We start from the raw sequence: 24,414 nt of genomic DNA, 5'->3' as shown, positions 1-24,414 counted from the left end.
GTGCGCATCCGCGAGTCCCTCGGCCTGCGAGTAAGTACCGCGTCCTTCGTTGCAGCGTGACCAAGCTAGCCATTTCCTCCGCACCCTTTCCGACGACACGTAACACGTTCCCGCGGTAGAAAATCAACGGTCTTTCGTAATCTGATTTTTCTATCGCGAGACCCCGAGACGGCGCACAATGTGTATCCTTTCTTATGTGTGAGTACGTGTATAGCAGCGTGTATGTGTCTAGAACGTTCTCTATGGAACACGAAACACACACTGGTACAGTCGTCGCGTATCGGGCCGGATAGCGGACGTATCGGATAGAGAAAGAGAGAGTGAGAAAGAGCGAGAGGGGTCGGCGAGATAGGCATAGCGTGCGCGGTTGGAAAGAAAGGGAGAAGAAAGAAAGGCTGGTCACGGGACAGACAGAGAAAGATAGGAGAAGAAAGAGTAGGAGGAGAATGAACGCAGTTGGGCGGCCGTGTCAGTGGAGTTCAATCTTAATATAGTGTGACCCCCACTGCCATTCGAGACACTGTCGGATGCAACTGCAGTTGCAGCGGCTGCGCGAGGGAAAGGGAAAAAAGACGCTGTGCCTGACAGACGAAGAAAGAAGGAAACGTGGCAGAAGGAGACATTGGCGGTGGGAGGGTAGAAGAGAGGACGCGAGAAAGAGAGGCCACAGTGAACGGGTGCGTGCATTGCACCTTATCCCCCTGTCCGGCGAGTGTGCCTCGCTCGGTTATTTCAGAGACATCGGCCCCGAGAGAGTCGCGAGCAAGACACGTATGTATATATATATATATATACACACACATACATGTATGTATCTATATGTACACGTGGATACCGCTTGCATGTATATACATGTAGATGCATTTACAGATCGTGTATAGACGCGACCGTGCACACGCGCGAGGAAGAGAGCTACGCATAACGAAACGATGCGTGCACACGCACGGGATTGTTCAGACGAGTGTCATCGATCTATTTCAAGAAGAGGCTGGAATTTCTGGCCTTCGAAAGGGGTCAGAGGGGGTGATGAAGGGAAACGTGTATGTAAAGAGGAAAGTCGAGAAAGGAAGAGAGGGGAAAGGGAAATAGTAACAAGAATGTACATAAGTACGCACCTGCGCAATGCATCCGTACAACTCGGTGGTCGGCGCACGAATGACCACTCGTTTGTACATTCGTACCTAAACTCAGCCAGCTATGCTCACGTTCAAAGGACGTCTACGATTGGCGCTGAGTTCGACCAATCAGTGACTAGTTTTCCTGGAAGCTAGTAGATATCACCATGACCGTGCGTCGGACGTGGTGCACGTTGATCACGTTGTGGCTACTTGTTCCACGAGTTTGAAATTTTTCTACTTCAGTTGCACTTACGTATAATCAAATCTCTTTAGTAACTAATTCATTAAGCTATTCTACGTTAGCACAGTCTATTTAGAGTTCGTATTTTTCTACGAACTCCATGATTAATGTTCCATAAAAAGGAGAAAGATTGATGGAAATAAATGGAAGCCAGCCATGCGATCGACGTGCCGTTGCTCGTTTTTAGCCTAGTCTCCGTCACGAGCAACCAACACTCGTGACTCGCGAGTTTATCGGCGTTATTGGAGTTTCCTCGGATGTTCCAGCGACTTGGCCAGCATGTCGGGAGGAAGGGGGAAACCGAGAGGCGACGTGACGAGGAAGGGACGATATGGCGCGGAAGGGAGGAGAGAATAAAGTGGTTGAGGATCGGGTGAGGTAGTGGGGCGAGCGGTGGTACTCGGCCGTTGCATTGTGGGGGTGTTGGCCTTCAACTTGACGGCGCAGTTTCACTGACCTGCCTGAGAAACTCGTGATATCCACGCGGCTCGTGCCCCACGAGCAGACGTACCGACGCACGAATGTCCAGAGACGCCAAAGGGTACCGCTACTTTAAGGGCCCACAATCCTAAATAAACTTACTACGCCATGTAGCGACCGGAGCGCCTTGTATCTGAACATCGTTTCACATTCGTTTTGTGTTATAAACGTGGCAAACGTAGCTTTTTCTAGTCATTGGAATGCGTATTTTCCGGTTTGGGACCGGGTCGTTGATACTTATGTCGAACAGGTTTGAAAAATTATTGGATATCTTATTTATGGTTCGTAAATAGCGTAGTTAAAATAACGCTATTTAGCAGTGACTTTTACTGTACGAAAGTATTAGGTAAAATATTTTATATCGTATTGTTAAACGTTCTTAGGTATCAGAAATTTGGCAACAAGACTCTTAAGATTTATTACTGACACAATCGTGGGTTTTTCGAGTTTATGCGTTTCAACAAAATATTTAGAGACGAAAACAAAACGAGAAATAAGCAAGGATATTGAAACAACCATAGTTATATTAAGGATATCTCTTATATAGTGTATATCTCTTATTATATAGATATCTTTTGTTGTAACTGTGAGTGAACTAAACTAGCAAGTTTAATCAATTATACAAAAATACAATGAGAATAGACTTAAGAACTTAGAAAGAGATATGTTAGGAGTCATGGTTGAGAATGATATTGAAGAATATTGAAGATTGATGTTAGATTTAAAATGGCATCAGTAATACTTTCGTTCGCTGACATTCATGGCTGGCTAAATCAGTAAAACGAGAGGTAAACGAACGATTCCGATCCTTAGCGGTCTTTTTCGGGTCGTCTACATCGATACCGCCCACGGTCGTCGGCCAGTCGTCGAGGAAACGACGAGTATCTCTCAGGCGAGGCATTTGGTGGCTGTAATTAAAGCAAAAGACCAGCTGATGGCCCTCCGAGTTTCTGACCCTCTTACATGACCTTTTTCCCTCCTCCTTCCTACGCTTGAAAACGTACTACCTTGTGCGTTTCTAAGAAGTATGGTAGCTACAGAATTTTTGTGTCTCAACCGGAGAAGTGACCTTTTTTGGAACCTTATACTCGGAACATCGTCAGTAGCCTCGTACGTAGGAATTTGAACGAAATGCAACGGACGGAGGGAGCATACAAAGCGGAGAATGTCAGGAACAGCTTCGCGAACGATCGGAATTTTGATATCGATCAATCGTAGACGCGTAATCGATGCTCTATATAATGGCCGGTGGAAACGTGGTCGGATCAAAGTAACGAGCTTGGCAAGTTCAGTGTGTAGATATCGCAAATCTGTCGATAACGTCGACCAATGTGTGCGAACGGTACACTATGACCGCTAGTTTCTAAGACGCGTATATAATCCAGCTGCCGGCTATAGAAGCGTGTAACTATTGATCCAGCGGCCTCTGGAAAGAGAGCCGCTGCTACTAGCGGCTGCTGCAGATTTCAGCAACGTCATTCGAGGGAGAGTGACGTATCGTGGGAATAGAAGGTCCAAACTGCACTCCCGAGAGGGCTTTGCTCGGTATTGTACTCGACCGGAGAACAGACCACGTGCTTCACGTGCATCGGCTACGTGAATGGCACCTTGAATGAATAAGAAAGAAATCAACAGAATAACGAATCTTGTTTTGCGACATCACAACGAGATGCCGTAGACATACAGCCGAAGTGATGTCCACCTTTATTACGAATTTTATGCGTATTACATATATATACATTTTCTAGAACGGTCGGTTCTCGATCCTTTCAACCAGATCAACGTTCCGTTGCTGCTATAGTAGCATCATGGCGAACGTGTAACCAGATCGACTAAATCATTCGTACGATCGGAAAGCTTCGGGTCGTAGCGTGTATCCGGACGATCGACGGTTCGAATCACGAGCATAATTCATCTCGAGACCGAAGTCGAACATTCTGCCGAACCTATTACTCCCTTTTCGTCCTTTACGATTTCGCGGTGCGTGCAAAAAGATGTGAAAGAAAAAGGAGAAGAAGAATTCGACGACGAAGAAAGGACGAAGGATCGGGTCGAGCTGCTCGGGTCCCGGTCGATCCTCTCTTTCGTCCCTTCTGGTCCCTTCGATAGAGGCAGACAAAGGCAAAAGGCGCCTTGCGTTCTCTTCGATGCAGTCTCTTTCACTCCTCTTTCTCTTCCACTCACTTTTCTCTTCGTCTCACCTCACCTTGGCCGCGGCCCTTCAACTGTCTGCGACCCACGCCCCACCTTCTCTTCCTCCATCCGAACTACCACTACTACAACCATCGGTACCACCATCGAGTTAGCAGCCACCTTCTTCGACCACGAGGAGCAACCTTCTACTTCTTCGTCGTCGTCGTCGTAGTCGACGATATTGCCTTCTTCTTTAACAGCGTGTCTTCGTTCGTCCTCTTTTCTGCCTCTTCTTTCTTTCCATTTCTCATTTCCTCCCGGCTGTTCTTCGGATGCATGTGCTCGTGAATGCCACTCCTATCGGTGTGCTTATACCGATCCTCGTCCACCTGCCTTCTCAGAGTTATTTAGCCAACCGAACCGCCCTAATTCGCTGTAGGCGAATTTCCGGAACGAGGGAGAAGCTTGGATAAACGGAAACTCGACGGCCTATCCGTCGTTCATGTGCCGTTTTGCGATGAAAAACGATCATCGATCGCGGTTACCTCTGACTCCAAACGTCAGTTTATGATTTTCGTTACTATTTCTTTTTAGAAGTGTTAAGCTTGTATACCAGCAATAAACCGCGGATTTCGATTATATTTTTATGGATACAGCTAAAAAAAGTGGAGCCTAAATAGGAATTTGCTTCATTTACGAAATATTATTGCCTAGTTTCGATGCTTTATGCATCTCTGAATGTTATATTTATATCTTATCTATATATGTGCCTTATAAATATGTCTATATTTATCTGCATTGTGTGAACTTGCGCACGTTCAAATTTAATATGCTATAAATGCATGGAAGTACAAAGTCTAGTCAAGAGTTATCCTTCGAACTTTCTAGCTAACTGTATAAAGATTATCGAGCCGAAATTGCAGAGATTTAATGTCGGAGAATCTCGAGTGTATTTACGAGAGTTATATTTGTTGCTTATGCAATGGTAGTTAAGGAATTTCTAGTTTAACGAAGGTCGACTATTTTTAGAGGTATTTATACGAAGCTTTCATTCTTCCGTATCATGCTTGTAAATCGCATAATTCACAGTGTCTGTAAACGATTTGAATTGTGCCAAGGGAGTTGAATATCGAAGTTTTACGTGCGTAGTTGATAATGAATTTTACAACAAGCTGATAGCGAAAATGAAAAATATGAAAATGTGTGAATGTATGCTTGGACTCGATCGTATTATACATTTAGTTGAACTTTATAATGCGCCGTTTCGAGACATGTTATTAACTCACTGGGACGAGCGTTCCTCTTTGACATTCCTGAATCCGTATACATTATTCAGTAGTTGGACAAATTATATTGCCTAGCTTATGGTCAATTAACGGTAACCGATAGGTTTATTACGCGATTCACTGTCGTATTTTATAGCATCTTGCGGTTTGATGCGTTTGAAAACTTGCACGGTTTAAATCTATTATTAGTAATTGAATTTCAATTAACGAAAACGTACAATTTTGGAACTTCGTCAAAAGTTTAAAATGACGAGGAATATTCAATATTAGATTGGCATAGAGAATTTATTAATACTAAAATTGCTATTAATGGGAAAATTAAGAAAAAGCAAAATTCAACGGCGATGATTTAAAGAATTATTCAAATCTGTCAACTTCAGTCTCCATAAATATCTTTATAAACTACATTTATGGTACATTATATATGTATAGTTAATTAAAATTTTTTATTTCTTAAATTCACATAGATATAGCTGTATATATATATATATATATATATATATATATATATATATATATATATATTATCTACAAAGCATAGTCTATTTAATTAACAACGGTCTTATAACGGTCAACGAAACAAATTCTTCGTTCAATCAAAATCCTATCAAACATTATTTTTATAAGTCTGACGAGGCACCGATACAGAACGGTTCTCCGCAGACTAGTCAGCCCTCTAATTTTTATTCCCCTCGATTTCTACGTCTTTCTTCTCGTCTACCCTACGGTCGGCTGGAGGCATCTCGCCGTTGTATCCTTGGGCAAATTTATGCCTCTTCAGATTACGGATAATAATGGTTACCCTTGTGCCGTGGCCAGCTCGTCTTAACAATTTGCCAGCTAGAATTACGACCGACTTTCCCCCGCAGCGTTTTATCGCTACTACACGTTCTGGCCAGTGCACCTAGTCATTGGCATGCGATATCGCACGATTCCAATTTCGATTGTGAGAATTTTCATGAAAATTGCCCTCCATATACCTCCCCCCTCTTTTCCACCGTTTTTCAACTCAATAGTCACACGAGTGTTATTCGGTGTTCGTCTTTCATAATACGAGTTCTCGATCGTAGAACATTCCCATTTAATCGAAGATCGTAACCTCGTTTAGCTACCAACAGAGGAATTGCATAGTTTTGGCAAACGCACTGATCTCAAAATGAAATACGCGCTGGCGACGCTATATCGAATCCTTGGGAGAGAATTTATGGCGTTAACGAAGAAAGTGGGACGAATATATAGTCGGGTAATTTTTGGTCGCGGGAATTTCGGACGAAAGAACCCAATTTTCGTTTGTCAGCTTCTCGTTCTTCAAACGGCAGACTAAATTGGTTTGGTAATGAGACGCGGGCAACGTTGTAATTTCCTTCCATTGGGCGCTACTTTTGCCCGTGTTTCTTCAAGGTCTCTTGAAAGTTCCGCGGTGTGTTAACGCGACGCATCCTTCGCGGTCTCGCGAGTTTATCGAAATCGGACCTGCATGCGTCGGGGAAGGGTTTCAAAAAACCACAAACCTTACAGTGGTGGGTCTCGTATATGGAGATTCAGCGGTTGAGAGAAAAACTGTGAAAGGGGTGGAGGAGCGGGAACGTGGGTAACCGTTGAATGAATATAATCGTCGAAGGTAAACCGGCTGGAAGGAAGAAACGAGACAGGAGAGAAGGTTGGGTACAATGGGTTCCGAAAATAAAGCGTGATCGATGAAACTGAAACAGGATTTACCCTAGCGATTCCAGACATGCGTAGACGCGTTTCTTCTTACTTTCTTCAAATATTTTTGCGTTCAACCGTCACACACTTTTCACCTGGTGATTCAAGACTAGCGCGTGCATGAGCGCAAAATCTAAAATCGTCGGGAAAGAGACGCTTTGATTAACGAACGTAATCAATTCCTTGGTCGTCTATTATTACGCAGTTTCTATAGTACAGTAATAGCGTTATGTCTGCGTGACTAACGACACTCACGGTGAAACTTGCGTTCTTTACCCTGAAACTTCTCATTAAAACGAAACCAAGAATTCCGGCTGTATAGTCGTTCCATCTTCTTTGTTAATCTTAATTTCATTTTCCAACGAAAGAAGGACTTTTATGTTTCAATCGATTAAACGAGTCATTTTTTAACGAAAATCCTCTAGGATTATTGTATTCAAAATTAATAGAAACAAATTAATGCCAGTTAGATCGATTGCAGTCCTTGCAAATATAGGTACGATGTGATTTATTTGTAACATCTATACATAGATAAAAGAAATGATAACACCCGAGAGATTAAGAATCCTAGTAACGAGTTAGGATAAGAAAATCTGTAAAATAAAATCGTAATTTTTATGTTTCTAAATTCTAAGGAATTTTGTAAAAAGTCGGTCGAGAAGGAACAAAATAAAGCTGAACATGAACGAAGAGAACATGGTACTTTTCCACGATAAATTTCCCGAATTCAGGAGAATACAGCGGATGAGAGCGACCCTATCTCTGGTTATGGTCGCAATTACGCTCGCGCCCCCGAGACGACCTCGCGCCGCAACTTATGTCCCTTTCCTCTCGCGTTTAAACGCTTCGAACCGCGTCGTGGCGTGCAGTTAAGGCCATATCGATGTCAAGATTGTGCCGCAGCGGCCGTCCCTGAAGAGCCGTGGACGCCCGTGACATTGTCGCGTCGCGCAAGGACTGCGTAGTCAAGCAAGGGAACTGTCTAAACGATCCAAAGAACTTTTTCAGTCAGTATTTTCTTTCCCTTTCTGGTACGTTACTCAATGAGCAAAAATGTCGTCCGATTTTGATCGAATAAATGGAGTTGCGTGACGCTATCTGATGACCCTTTGGCTTTGTGGAAAGCTACGATCGATAGTCCGTTTCGTGATATTTATACGTGGCTCGTTCGGTCGATCATTTTGATTGACTTTCTTAGGATAATTATTATATAAGCTGCTTATTTGCTAAATCTCCACAAAACGAAAAGTAGGGAAAATCGACGGAATTATATAACATAAGCATCGATCGCACTTCAATATCAGAATGGAAGTTATACGAAAAAGCATACGATCCACATAGAGAACCATCTTTGTGTCCATACATTTCGCAAGAAATCATTCGAATCTTCTAAAAAACATTGCTGTACATCCACAAAATTTCTATTATGAAAGTTACAAATTTTATTACTCTGCTCAATGTACTAATTCTAGTGCCACGGTATACGTATATAGTGTACTATCTCGACAACTTATCCGGATTACACTCGAGCGTGTTCGAATCTATCCCGTGTCCAATTTCCACCTGAAAGAATCCAACTTTCCTGTACGATTCAAGTTCAGAAACGTCGTGTGATTTACGATGGCAACCGTTCGATAAACGCAATTAAAATGCTCTCTAATGAACGTGGAATCGTTCGGATGGCGGAGAAACGGATAGGAAGGAGGCAAAGGTATGCGAAGCCGGGGGCGGGGAGCTCCGCGTGTGTCGCGCGTTCGTTGCTGCGCCGAAGGAGAGAGTGAACTGAATGAAAGGGAGGTTGGTGAAAGAGAGAGAAAGGGAGAGGAGGATGCGAAGACCGCGAAGGATAGCCGCGGGAAGGAGAAAGGTTGGACGCTGGGAAGGAGACGGAACGCAGAAGGTGGCCGAGCGCGAAAGAAGGAAAGGGAGAGGAGTGGTTCACCTGCATTGCTAGCATTGCGCCGGCTCAAGGCCAGAGAGTCTGCGAGACCGAGGACCAGACCGGGTCGGGACCTCCTTCCTTCCAGTTTCCTGCACCCTGCCCTCTCTCTGCCTCTCCACCGTCGTTTTCTTCCTTCTCTCCACATGGCATCCCACCGCTCTCTTACAGCTTCTCCTTTTTCGTACCACGCGCAGATCTCGCTATGCGTCTGTTGTTCCCCGCGTACAGACACTTGCGTCATGACAAAGACTCTGCTCCTCCGACGGAGCACCGACACCGTCAACCACCTTCCGTAGAACTGCGATCAGTCGTGGGCTTGCGAGCTACGTGTACTTAGAAGGATGCAGTTTTTTCAGACTCTCGGTTGATTTGGCAGAGATCGGAGGAAGCGTGGGTCGTGAGGATAATTCGATGACTTGGTTGTTGGTACGAGCGAATTAAGATATATGTACTTGGGACGCACGTCTTGGCGAGATGCAATTCCCTTGCTGATTAATGATTCTTCTGGTCATTTGTTTGATTTATATCGGCGTATAATTGCGTTTTATAGGTGGTTGTAGTTTTGTGAATGGAAAGGATTCATCTTAAGGATGGACTCGTAAGAATGACTTGCAGGATATGTAGATAAATCATACATATTTGTACTAATGCTATTTATCTTGAAATGAGAAAGGACGATAGTCTTTAAATTTCGATATTCATAAGACTTGCTATATTCATATGATACGCGTATAAAATTAATTAAGAAAAGAGAAGGATAGAAGATCGATTACGTTTAGCATTTCGATATAATAGCGTTCTTAGAAAAACACGATGAAAACTTAATTTCGTATGTTGGTTTCCAAGAAACTTGTAACTAAACGATCGTTTCTGGTTTGATTGCAGGTTGTAAAATCAAAGCACTGCGAGCGAAGACCAACACTTACATCAAGACGCCAGTGCGTGGCGAGGAGCCGGTGTTCGTGGTAACCGGACGCAAGGAGGATGTGGCCCGTGCAAAGCGCGAGATCTTGTCAGCCGCGGAGCATTTCTCTCAGATCCGCGCGTCGCGCAAGAGCTCGTTGGGCGCGTTGTTGGGCGCACCTCCTGGACCACCAGCATCCGTACCAGGCCACGTGACGATTCAGGTACGAGTCCCGTACAGAGTAGTCGGGCTGGTGGTAGGACCGAAAGGCGCGACCATCAAGAGAATCCAACATCAAACGCATACCTACATAGTGACGCCCAGTCGTGACAAGGAGCCTGTGTTCGAGGTGACCGGACTACCCGAAAGCGTGGAGGCTGCGAGACGCGAGATCGAGGCACACATAGCACTTAGAACCGGCACAGGAACGACCCTCGACGATTCGGAACTGCTAAGCGTGCTCTGTCGCGGTGGCTTGGGCTCGATCCTTGGTTGCCTCGATCCACCAGGCTCGAACGGTTCGAACGGATCAAGCGGAGCATTTTCCAGCAGCGGAAGTTGCAGCAGCTCGTCTAGTAGTTCCGGTGCACCTGGACTAAACGATCTTGTGGCGATTTGGGGAGCCGGTATGGAAAGGGACGAAGGACTAGGCGAGTCGCCATCGTTCGAGTCCCAGACAGCGTCCGCCTCTTCGATTTGGTCGTTCCCGGGCGTTGCGTTGCCGTCGAGGCCATCACCGCCGGCGTCAGCGAGTCCAACGTCACCCACGGATTCACTGTTGGGCGGTGGACGACGGGAATGCGTGGTGTGCGGCGACAAGGAGGTCACCGCTGCTCTCGTACCATGCGGACACAATCATTTTTGCCTGGACTGCGGCAACCGGGTCTGCGAGAGTTCGGATCCTAGCTGCCCCATCTGCTCCAGGCCTGTCTTACAGGCACTTCGCATCTTCTCTTAAGCACCGATCAAAGCTAGCAGAGATCCTACAGGCTCCTGGTACAGCGGCTGTAACACCGATTCTCACCATTAACAAAACGTCTGCTCTTCAATTTTTGGCGGCTCATCCAGGAACGACGGCGCTGGAGAACGCCCACCCCGAATTTTTCCGTATATGAAAAGCCTCGTGTTCCCCCGTTTGTTATGACTACGGTCGTGAGATTCCGCGGCGACAACGGGGGAGCGGACGCGCACAATGTCTCAATTCCACTGCTGCCAATAATCTCTTCTACACGCCGGGAATGCCCTGATATAAATGCTAACTTGTCGCGTCGTTCCCGCCGACCGAATACAACGAAGTCAGCTTTTAAGTTCTACAAGAATATATAGAACGAGAGAGAGGGAGAGAAAGAGAGATTAAAAAGAAAGATAACATACTCGCTCATTCATTGTCATCGTTTTCATACTTTTACCCTCGGTATATAACGTAAAGTGTAGTAGATATCCTGGCTCGCAGGTTTATGCACAAGATCAACACGTCGAATGAATGGCGTCGGAGCTAACGCGTGATTGAGAGCAATGAGTGACACACTCGGTTCTCTGTGTACGTATCATGGTGGACGTCACATGTTTCTGTTACGTGAAAGAAGGACGATTCGTTTGGCTTTGCCGCTTATGGGGTTGCCTTCGAACTATCGGGAAAAAGTTTGACGCGCACAGTTCGATACCTTCGTAGTAACGAGACTGTTGACCACCGAGATGTTACTTTGCTCGGATAAAATACAAATTAGTATTGAAGGTAGTGCGTTTCATATCGATTGCAATAACATTCCATTCGCTGATTGTATTCACGTCATGGTATATTCTCGTATTTTTCTACAAATTCTTTTCGAATCGAAGGCAGTCTAGATAATGGAATGGAACGAATTAATCGAATCAATCGAATCTCCATCGACAACACTTTAATTAGCGTAGATATTATTTTTTTATATAATTGACAATCCACGAACGAGAGCCAGCGCTCTTCGGTAATACGTGCGAGAACGAAACATTCATAGTTTTTGAATATTTTTGTATGTTGTCCTTCTTTTACGTATCGATGCATGGAACGATTGAAACCGTAATTGCCATTACGTTATTCTCCGCGAAACATTGTGAAACACTATATCAAAGGTGCTTGCAAACACTGATAAATAAAGTTTTTACGAATTCTATATTTTTATTTAGGAAGCGTACCAATCATCGTAAACGTCCTGTTTATCGTTCTAAACGTTTTATGGAAATTACGAGTTTCGATTTTCATCAGCCACAATTTGGCTTTTGAATGGCCAAAAGCGCAATTGCGGTGGTGTTCATTCGCTCTCTCGATCGTTACGCTCTTCGCGTCTTTTGCGATCACGTGACTGCTGGTTCAAAGATGGAGACGTAAGAACAGCTGATAATATAAAAACAGGATGATTTTGAAAAAAAAAAGAGAAAAAGTGGGTATGAAGATCCTTTATTATTATTATTCCTTATAACTAAACAAACAGGCAATGTGAATCTCAGAGAACATGTTAAAAATGCTTTTGTATGTTTTATAAAAGTTTCCATGACGAATTGAGTATAGTTTGTCACGTGGTTGCAAGGTGTGTTTGGTGGTAATCAATCAAACGATTTAAATCGACGACAGTGTCAAAATGGAAAGCGATATAGAGGATGGTCGTGCATCTTTCGATAGTTCAGCTTTCGAAGTTTTTCCGCTAATAATTTATGGGATTAATCGAGCAATCGTAACAAATAAAATATCCTTGAAATATTTATTATCTCGTCACTATTCTTATCTCATGACAAGTGAAAACTTTTCACGAAAGCGACACTATCGGTAGATGTATCGATACACGATGGACTTTCGAGACCTGCGAGCTCGTCGTACATAATCGCAGCGAACGATCACCGAAAAAAAATTGCCCGTATTTGACGTAACTTATAACCTAGTACACGCTCACTCATACCTATACATACATATTACACATACACATATTACAGACAAACAGCCGATCTCATCATTATATATAACAGGCACACGTCGCACCAGAGAAAACAGATTTAAAAAAAGAAAGAATATACAGGGTGAGTGGTCACGTGTCCCTCGATTTGCCGCAAAATTACTTAGATGATAGTATTATTAAAAACGGCGTGCCCGTCCCACCCAGGTTCCCTCGCTACTAGAGTATTATATCTTACATTTATATAAGCGACATAGCAATTGAAATAATAATAATAATAATATTAATAATAATAATAATAATAATAATAATAATAATATATAAATATAAAAAAGCATAAATAAATATATTATATATAATATATATATGTTGTCAGGAAAGAAAAGGCTGACAAGTAAGAAGGATGATATTTTATCGAGGAGATTTAGATTTTGTATTTTTCGCGCGTTTCGTCGACGGGACTACGGGTGGTCGGGGACAGCTACACGCGCCGGGCGACAAAATAAATGAAAATTATTATTAAGAGTTCTATAAGAAAAAGAAAATAGAAAAGAGCGAAGGCAAAAAAAGAGACAAACAAACTAAAAAAAGAAAAAAATCGAAAAACAAAGAAAAAGGAAAAAGGAGACAGCGCTTAAAGGGAAACAAAATGTTTTAAGATTATACGGTGCATCGCGGGAACGCGTGAACCAACTTCTCCCTGATTGCTGAAAGGAACGAGAACAACGGAAAGAAAAGAAAAAAAGAAAGGAGAGAAAAAAAAAATAACGCCGTCGGTCGATTCCCGTGAGCGTATTCTTCGGGCCCTAAGTAATAATCCGAGTAATAACTTGCTCCAGCAAAAGAGAACTAAACTGATGTATCTTTTGTTATGGGGATCGACGACCTGTGTACATTTAGCTTTTCTTTCGACAAGCCGTGATTATATTATTACATAATTGTATTATTCTATCGCATGGATATATATCGGATGCTATTAGTATGTGTCATTCTACTAGAGGAAGGACGAACGTGTATTTTTAATTCTACTATTTCACGTTGTCTCTTTTCCTCGTCCTTCCTCGTGGACATCCGCGTTCCTCACGAACGAGTCTCGTGATTTCCAGGATGTGCCACCAGCGTGCGCGTTTGGGGCAAAGAAATTGCGATACTCGTCGTTCAACGCGAACGAGAGGGTGGCTGGTACCCGTCTTTACGTCCCATTGTGTTGCAATTCACTTCCTTCCTTTTTTTTCTTCTTCTTTCAGCGAGGAACAGTGTTGCTCGTTGTTTGTTTCGTAATCCTATTTCAGAAGGGAAAGAAAGCTGGACGAACGGTCTTTATCGGCTGAAGAACGCGATGAACGCGTTGGCCCGCTTCTTTTTTCTTATTTTTCGACATTAAGAGTTGAAAAAAGCCGAGGGACAAAACTACTTCCCCTTTTTTGACTCCTATCTTATATTTATGCTGACTTCGATGTCGAGTACTATCGCCCATTCTACTTTCTTCTAGTTCTTTCACATTCACGTAATTCTTCCTCGTTATCTGTTATTGGAACTGCTGTGCAAAGCTGTTCCCCTCCTTTTTTTTTCTGTTTTCATTCTATCTTCAAATCGTCGAAAACTTCTTGTCAATCGTTGCCATTTTTAAACGAAGATATGCTCAAGGCGCAGCTCCGAACAAGTCGAGGTATATTATTAATACATATTACATATAAAATATATATATTATATATAATGTACGTCATCCAATGTTGTCGGATGTTCGAATAGAAAGAGGATATTTTTTCGGTCGTTCGAGCTGCAGCTCTGTATAGCGGGTGCCTCGGTAGTTTCTCAGCTAGACTCACCCCCTTCGTTTTTTATTTTATAATATTATGATTATTAATATTATTTTTATTTTGTAATGTTTTTTTAATCGTTCAGCAGATGTCTTTGTTCACTATGTATTTTGTTTTGAATTACCCCGTCCTAGCCAACTTTGATGCCCAAAAACCACCCCCTTTACCCGTGTCGTTCTCTTCGTACGAAAGGAAATGATAATCAAGAGAAAACTCTTCCTTCTTGTAAAAAAAAACGCGTTCTCTTCGCGAGCTACCGGTTAATCGAAATAGACACAAGCATTAGGTACACACTTTCACACGGGCATACATACACTCCCTACGAACAGGTTCACACTCAGCTTTCATACAGAATCGCGCTACATTTTAGCGCCAATGTATATTAGATATGTATGTACAATATTATTATTTGTTGCTCCGCAGGACATCACTCATCCTGTCACATATGAATGACGAGTTCACGCGTAGACGCATGAAATCCTTCTAAACATACATTTACACACATCCGTACACTTGTACACATACACGTTCAAAGAACATACACATAAGTGAACGCAATCTGACGTGCACTAACATAATACATATAAACACGAACACACATAGATCAAACACGCGCGAAAAATAAAAATCTTATATTTATATACATATATATACATGTATAGAAGCATTATATGTATACATATGTATATTATAATCGACACTCGATAGAGAGAAAGGGAGAGAGAGAGGTTTATTATATTTAAGTTCGAGGCAAATAAATTCTATATTTTTTCTATGTTAAGTATAAATTAGAGAGATTGTGAGAGTGAATGAAAAGAATGAATGATAATGGCAAGAGAAAACGAAAAGAAGTGTAAAAGATATGGTGATGACAAACATATTATATTATATTATTATATTATATATTATATATATTATTATTATTATTATTATATTATATTATATTATTATATTATATTCTATATATATACATATAAACTATATTTATAGGTATTCTCTTTAGCATCTACGTTCCGATATACGGGGACGCCGCCGCGCAGAGTATAATATAAAGGAACAAAAAAACAAAAAAGATGACGAAAAAAGAGAAAGACGGTCGGCGTGCTTGTACATGCATATGTAGATCATGCCAGATAAACTGTCATTAACTTCGCTGCATAAAGTCTGATCTGATTCTCGCAGTTCGAGATCAGAGAAAGGGGTGAGAATGGGTGAAGGGGAAGGGAAAGTACGAGAGAAAAAGTAAAAAAAGGGAAAGAGAATGAACGCGAAAGAGATACAGGCGCGAGTTTTCGCTCTTCTTGTGTTTTTTCTTGCTTCTTCTTCTTTGACGGAATTTTCGAATATCGCGCCGCAGTTCTTGTCGCGCGCTAGAGAAAAGACGACGGGGACTACCGACGATCGCGAAACGGACGGACGAGAATACATCGCTGGATTCTGTGTGGTTGTGTTGATATTTGCTCGGCAAAACTGCTGGTACTTGCTCGAACGTGGAGAAAGGACAGGTGAAACCGAAAACGTCTCGCGAGATAAATCGAGAGATGACAAGGGTGGTGGAAAGGAATAACAGTGGGTGGTTGCCAAAATTCGAAGCGCGTCTCGTTGTACTCGCGAAACAACCTCGACATGCGTCAGAACGAAATGTCTACATGAAAAGTGTAGTAGAATTAAAGCAATTTGTCAACGATAATATCCATAGCCGTGGCTCTCTTCGAGGCGCGTGTTCGACGGCATCGATGTGCAGCGAAACTCGGTTCACTCAGGGCCGTCTTCCCAACGTACCACGAATGATCCACTGGGAAAGTCGCGGTTTGATACGTATAACTGACAGAGGTAGCCTTGCTGACCGCACGTAGATCGCGCCCGCGCTCGCCGTTACGCAGTCTTCCCTTCTCCCGACGCGCGATTCCGGAAGACGATACAGCTCTGTGTGTTTAGTGTGCCGGGTTCCGCGGCAAGACTATATCACGAACAAACGAGTAACAATTTGTCGAGAACCTCCGCTAGACTTTAGGACGACTACTGCTAGATAACACTTAACCGATTCACCGACGCGTCAGGCAGCCTTCACTTTGGCCGAGGTTCCGACATATCGCGGCAGAGTCGGCGTCATCGTTCCTCACGATCGTCATCTTCGTCAGTTAGGTCACTGCACGTGTGACGTGCGCTGCTTTGCAACGTTCACGGCGCACGCGTACACGTTGTTTCGTGTTCTCGCTCCAATTTCGCACTTATTACCCACCGATAACGCCGTCGCGACCACCGCTGTCCCGACTTTCGTTCGTTTCAGCGGACGAACAAGCATCGTTCGTGGCAATGCGTTCGCCATCATCTTCAGCCACTTTTGCTAACGTCCGTCGAGTCGATCCAAAGTTAGAACAGAAGGGATCGCGACGAGTCGATTCGTTCTTCCGTTGCGTCGAGCCGCGTGCTAAGGGTGACGATTGCCGTTTTTGTTCTCAAGGAGACAACTTTTCGCTAATCGAGGTTGTGCGTTAATCTTCCTCCTTGACCGTGTACCATCGATTATAGAGTATCGATCAGACGCTAGACCAGAAGGGTAGCAGGATTTGCAGTGCCATACGTGAATCAAAAGTTGTTCGCTATGTTCTTCTACCAATAAATGTCGATTTCGACAAGCTGCTATGTTGTTCTACGATGGGAAGGTTAGTTTAGCGACGGTGTTCATTCTTATCCGGGCATTTTTTTTCCACGCGATTCACCCACCGTACGCGCCAATCAATCGTTTCTTCGATGAGTCGTTCAGCAGAAGGAGAGACCGCCCGATCTTCTTATTAATCGGTTGAAGTGGGATAGTTTGGAAGCAGAATGACGGAAATGATCGCGTAGCATTTTTCCAGGGTGTTTTTTCTCCGCGAGACGCGAAACACGGACGTTGTCTGGCCCGCAGTTCCTTTTTCACATAACGTTGATACGTTTTCAGTGATATTAGTCAATGATGTGTCAGACGGACAAAGTATTGTACACTTACGGTGTGATTATGTTCTCCTGTTTGTCTTTCTAATTCGACATTAATTCTATTTTACGTGTTTCTAAGTTGTTTATGCGGTTTTGAAAGAATTATTGTAAGTAAATTACGTAAATGCCATTAAAAGAGTGATATATATATATATATATACACAGTATATATTTTTTTATAAATATCGCGAGTGACGTGTTATTTTATTGTTATTTAATCTATTTTTCGTTGTTTTATGTGGAACTAATGAAATATTATTTGTTTATCGAGTAAACAACCAGAAGAAACGATAAAATGTATTAAAATCGAAATGAAACGTTATTAGTTGTTTTGTTAACCGTATTCTTAAAAAGCTCGTTTACTTCATACGGTTTTTCTTTACTTTACTTCTTTTTTCTCTTCTTGCCTGTTCGTTTCCGCGTTTCTCGCGAATAAAAACGTCTAATCGCGACGTTGCATAATCTCTCGCGGACCAATCATCGTACGATCTCTGTTGCTGTTTTTCCACTTCGCGACCGACCGTTTACGATCGTCCCGGGGCGCCGCATTCCTTCTATGGAAGTGTTTTTATCAGATCGATAAAACGCGACCAGTCTGACACATTTCATCGGCACCAAATCGTGACGGATCACGGACAGAGACACATTCAGCAATATTAAACTTGTCGGTGGATCGTTGCTCGCGGTGTGTATCTCTCGTTCAAAGACGAATCACGCGACCATTTCACGATTTACAACCTTCTTGCTTCCTGTGGAAATCGATAAAGCAGAAAATCGTGGCGTTCTCCCTTCGAACGCAACGCTCGTAAATCCTCGTGGCGACTTCGCCGCGATCTGAGTGACAGGGCATGCTGTGTATTCTTTGTAGCGCGTTCTTTGTAGGAGGCATTTACCGTGTTTTAACGTAACGAGTAATAAAACGTCGTCTAAGGTTAACTAATATCGTAATAATCGTATTAAAGCGTAACGTATAATGATTATTGATATAGCCATTGGCTGTGACCGATAACTGCCATTTTCGTAAAAAAAAAAAGAAAAAAAAAAGAAACAAAGACGAGAGAAATAAGACGGGAAGTTGTTTTAAACGGGTCTGCGAACACAGACGTCGGCGATCTTACTGTCGCCGCGTCGTTAGAATACCAGTACTGTGCGCGGACACGTGCTCACACCATACACACGCACACACACAAGCACGAACACATCTACACGTACGAACACACACAAACACGTTAATGAAACGGATACACGCGATTAGGTCGCCATGTCGAGATAAACGCGAGAATTTCGGTTTCGAGGAACGAGACAACGAGGAAACCGGGGGGGGATTTGGTGAAACGATAACGGAGGACGATATGACGATGGTGAAAATGAGATACGAAAACTACTAGGAAGGATCCGGAGTCGTCGGTTTTTCCCGAAGTTGTAGCGATCAAAGGAGAATTTCGGTGTGAGATAGGAATACAGCTCTGGCGAGATTAGAGACACTTTCAGAAAGATGGTTGTTCAACGGAATAAGGTTCGAATTGACGCGGAGAAAGGGTGAAACGACGCGAGTATCGAGCAATTGCGAGAGAGAGAGAGAGAGAGAGAGAGAGAGAGAGAGAGAGAGAACACGTACACCCACACGACGATACATATCTCAAAGAATAATAACTAAACGTAAGTGAGATTAAATAAACGTTAATAGATGACAGAGTAATAAGGAAATCTAGCGAGTGAGGAGAAAAAGAAACTTTGATGGAAATGGATGAAAAAGGATTATAAATTAATTATAGGTATATCGAGACGTATATATATATATAAATATATATATATAAATATTATATAAACAGAGAGAAAGAGAGTGAAAGAAAGAGAGAGAGAGAGAGAGAGAGAAAGAAAAATAGATGATCGTTGTTGCTTAATTTGTCCGTATTTACTATATTATTATATTCTATTAAATAGCTATATATTTGATTATTAATTATTATTAATTATATTATTAATATTATTATCATTGAAATCATTATTATTATTGGTCTATATATAGTATGTATGCATATATTTCGCGCCTATTTCTGTACTTGCGCATAGTGGTTCGCAGGATCGGCTTAAAGCTTGGCACGGAATCATATTTTTTGTTTGCCGTTTAGTTGAAACGCTGTTTAAAGATTATTTTATTCCTTTAGAACGACTCCTATCGATTAATCGCAGCCGATAGAGATTCTACTCTTTAATTACATAATGGACTGAAATTTTCTTCGCGAAAACCAAACTTCGTCGCTGCGACACTTTCTTCTTCTATTTTCCTTTATATTCTTCTATTGCGTTCTAACCTGGTCATTGTTTTCTTTTCGATCGTTCTCCATCTTTTTCATCTCCTTTCGTGCACTGTGCAAGCTATCGATCAACGATGGATAGTGATTGGATATGAGTGAGATCGTTCGAATATATCTAATATATTATATATATATTATATATTATAGATACTATATACACGCGTTTGTATTATCGCGGAGAGGAAAAGAAACAGAAAAAGGATGCACGTTCGAGGATACGAAGACGCGCAGCTCACTGTATTATTCTATATGGATCGATATAAATGGCGCGGTAGTATGTCGATCATGTCGAACTCAAGTTCTCGAACGTGCCACCGCACAATTACTTACTCGAACTACTTACTCGTCTACTTAATTGTCGCAAAGGACGAACGAAAGCGTAGCTGTGCTCAGTTTACTGCGTTCGTAATCGTTGCACGCGCGCATCACCGTCGATCCATCGAGATATCACGTAGCAGTCGTAGCCATTTCAGTTTCCTCAGCGACTCCGTTCGTCTTGCGTTCATGTCAAATCTGTTTGCGCGCGTTTGCACAAATTATAATTTATTTTTGTTACCGTATGTATTGCGCTGCGAGTAAAGGAAATAATTGTTATACGTAAAGATTAGATTCGGTGGTATCTTAGGGAGTGTTCGTTTATTCCCAGTGAGTCTTGTACAATATGAATAAATTTAAGTTGGTCAATTTGCTACAAGTTGATATGGTTGCGAACTATGGCCACGAAGTTATCGAAGATGTTATATGAAAGCTAGATGCAAATAGGATATAGTCACGTAATTATAATGTGAACGAATTATGTTCTTTAGAAACGGACAGATACAAAGAGCAGTCAATGAGCTTTGCAATTATCTGTCGATAAGGGAAAGATAAACGAAGGATGAAGAATAACGAACACACGTAAACAGATTCAGATTGGCGCAGAGACAATCGAACGAGGACGATCGCGAGGGAATGTCGAAAGGGTTAAACGTGGTGAAACAGAAAAACATTGTGAATTCTCGAAATAATAATTCTTCGATGGATCGTCGAAATCTCGTGCATATCGATCCTCGTTCTTTTCGACTTTTATTTTGTTCGTTTGTGTTCCTATATATGTAATCTCACGTTTTCTTATATTAATTTTTTATCCTCGTCTACCTTTTCATTTTATAATCGCTATGTCCTAAGGAAAATTATTTTTTGTTTTAGAAATGAATTATTTAAAACTAGTTTTAAGAACAATGAAAGAGAGAACGCTTGTGTGTTCGCGAGAAAACAAGGGTGCGCAGATTACATGTAGATGCAACGAGTTACGATACGGCTTTCCTTTCTTCGCCAGGGGGAGAGGCGTTTTTTTTAGGCAATAGGGGTGTGCGTGTGCATCAATGACGTGCGTGTGATCATTTGAGGAAGGATTTCCTCGTGAACGCGACGCGATCCGAGCGTGGCAACCGCTCCAAAAACTAGAGAATCAGTATTTCAAAAATCTCTATAGTATATATATAAATGTAAATGTATATTGTAATATTAATATTATATTATTAAGACCAGTGTCGTGTGTAACGTTGAAACTCAGTATGTTTCCTCGTTAACTAGAGAGTAATCGAGATAAGACCGAAAGGGCTGCGAAAACGCGTGTCGAGAATGAAAATCGATATACGAGACTGCGGCGAAACGCGAAGAGAATAAGATTGCGACGTATTACCTGTAATAATATTTTATCTCTTTTTTTTTTTTCTACTGACAGACCGAAAAGACAGGCGACAAAAGGCGGATGAAATTGAATTAATGTGCGAAGAAAAAGGGGATTACCATGAAATTACGACGTAGAATTATATTCGTAGGTGGAATAGGGTGGGAAGTAAGACGGGGGTGGGATTGTTAGAAGCAAAATGAGAAGAAAGTAATTAACTACCGAAACGAATCTGAAATTCATTGAAAAAAAGAAGAATATTTTCCAATGATCATATTGCTGAGATGCATGTAAACGTATAGCGCATTATCATAGTTGTCTCATTATTACGATTACGATATACATATTATCTATATATTATAGATTATATATATTGAATGTTGTGCTTAGTATTCTTTCGAGATCCCATGCGAGGCGACGAGCAAGGGGAAAAGGGAGAGAGATAAAGAAGTAAAAAGAAAAAAGTCGATTACTGAAACAAGAATATTAATATATGTAGCGAAAAGTATTTTATATCCGATATTTTATTAACGTCACGATATTTATCAGCATTATTATTATTATTATTATTATTATTATTATTATTATTATTATTATTATTATTATTATTATTATTATTATTACTACTGCTATTACTATTACTATTATTATCATGATCATTATAATAATTATTATTATTATTAATATGATATTCAACTATCGATATATAGTATCTATTCTTAATTAGAGAAATGAGAAATTAAATCGAAGAAATCGTGTATTTTCGTCGGGCACTGGAGAGCGTGAAAGTGCTACCGGCTTGGCCGGACTGTGTCAGATGGACGCGGTGATTATATTTTCGAAATCTTTTCTTCACCGGTGTCTCTGTTCAGCTCCGATTGCGGTCATGAACACGATTTAGAGCTCGAGCATCGAACAATCCCTTGAATGCGTGCACTCTGTTCTCGCGGTCTCTTTCTTATATGATAGTCTGTACATATAGTCTGGTCCAGGTTTTCTGCCAGTCGGGTAATCGAAACAGAAAAGAACTGAAAACCAAAAGTTCTCGGGAAACGAACGGGAAGAAGTGTCGCTCGCGTTTCCTGTCACGTTTTTACATCCAACTTCCGGCTATTCTGCCCTCTTTCCTCGTTTTTCCTGTACGTTGATTGCATTGGCCGCCCCCTTCCCGTTCTTCTTCGACCCTCTTGTCTCGTTCAGTTTCTTCAACGAAACTTCCTTGTTGCTCTTCGGAGGATCCTTCAAAATAGAAAGTCGTTGGATTTTGAGCGAGGAAGTGACGATTCTTCTGGTTCGTCGCACGATACACACGTATTCCTACCTCTGTATCCTCTTCTCCTCGACTTATTCGTGATCCAGATGGCGGCATATAGATCTATTGTCTAAGCACCCGCGTTAGGAAGAAAAGGTACGAACTGTAGAGCGGATAGACAGAAAAGAAAAAGAAACGGTGGAATCGCTTGCACCCTTCGGTGATGACGAGTCAGTCTGGGCATTACGGTTTCGCGAGTCCAGATGATTTTCGGACAGGCTCGCGTATATCAGAGAAAATGAGAGAAAGGGGAGGGAGAATAGGGAATGGTTAAAGCAAGATGCTTGGCGAAACGACGACGAAGCGTGTCGCGTATTGACAGGCCACGGGAATCGGTCGCCCCGCTCCGACGATAGCTATAATTAATCCCGTAACGACGTTAACCGAACCAGCAATAATCCATTTGCGACTCGATGCGCCGTGGCCGACGAGCGACACGGAGGGATCCGCTTCCGTCACCGAGTTGTGATCGAAACGATCCGGCCGAAGCTGATCGAACCGATTCCCTCTGGTGGTCGCTCGTTTCTCCACAAATTTACCGGCGTTTGTGTGTTCCGGTCGTCGTCGTTGTCGTCATCATCGTGCAACGTCAACGATTGATATTACGATACAATATGCCTGACCATCCGCTACCGCTTACCATCGTACCAAGAACGAACCATATACACATAACCGCAGGTTACACGACATTATATCATGTACATCATTATATGCATATACACACGCGTAACATATACACGGATCTCACCATACCGCAGCATACCGAACCGTACTGAAATAGAACGAAAACTCTAAAAAATTATTGTATGTAATATCGGTAATATATTATATCAATAACGATCACCGCTATTATCCATCGCGTAATCTAAATATATAATTGTAAACGTGTTTTCTTTTTTCGTAATGAACAGGGCCGAGAGTGAGACAGAGGGTGAGGTTCATAACGAAAGCTATTTTTGACAGCGTGCAAGGATCGCATGGAGAGGTAGAGGGGGAGAGGAAGGCTTTTTTGGATGAAAGGGAACAAGGAAATTAATCTCCCGGGAAGAGTGTATGTGTCTGGCGAGTGAAACTGAATGAATGAAACAAAAAAAAAATAAAAATATATATATATATAAATATATATAATAGAGAAGCTACGAGTTTATTATTTTCTATATTTTTTTATGTAATTTTACGGACATGCGATAATATATTACTATTATTATTATTATTATTAATTTTATTATTATTATTAATATTATGAATATTTTAATATATAATATGATTTTCATATATCGTGTACTTATGTTTTCTTTCCTGTGTTCTTGTCTGGTTGTTTATAAACGCTTTGTGTTTGATTGATTATCGTTGTATCAACATGAAATATAAATAAATTTGTCACATTGAAAAAAAACGAAATAATTAGAATTATAAAACGAGCAAGACATAAGATATTTATATATGAATATATTATATACATATATACATATATAAAATAATATATATATACATATATATATAACCACGTAGTCGTTCATAGATAATTTTTTCACTCGGTTCTCCCGCGTTGATTCGTTGGTGATGCGATCATTTTCT

At 41.7% G+C, this 24,414-nt stretch overlaps 1 protein-coding gene across 1 annotated transcript in view; it reads left to right on the top strand.

The window, feature by feature from the left end:
- Positions 1 to 13,482, top strand: part of LOC139986584 (RNA-binding protein MEX3B-like) — a 61,233-nt gene extending 47,751 nt beyond the window's left edge. Inside the window, exon 2 of the mRNA XM_072002014.1 lies at positions 9,793 to 13,482. Within this exon, the coding sequence (XP_071858115.1) occupies positions 9,793 to 10,769 (977 nt within the window). The 3' untranslated portion in view covers positions 10,770 to 13,482. The remainder of the gene's footprint in view (positions 1 to 9,792) is intronic.
- The last annotated feature ends 10,932 nt before the right edge of the window (positions 13,483 to 24,414 follow it).

The sequence above is a fragment of the Bombus fervidus genome, chromosome 1 (assembly GCF_041682495.2).
Source record: "Bombus fervidus isolate BK054 chromosome 1, iyBomFerv1, whole genome shotgun sequence".
Taxonomy (NCBI): Eukaryota; Metazoa; Arthropoda; class Insecta; order Hymenoptera; family Apidae; genus Bombus; species Bombus fervidus.
Note: the sequence above shows the minus strand (reverse complement) of the source record. Positions and strands in the feature narration are given on the sequence as shown.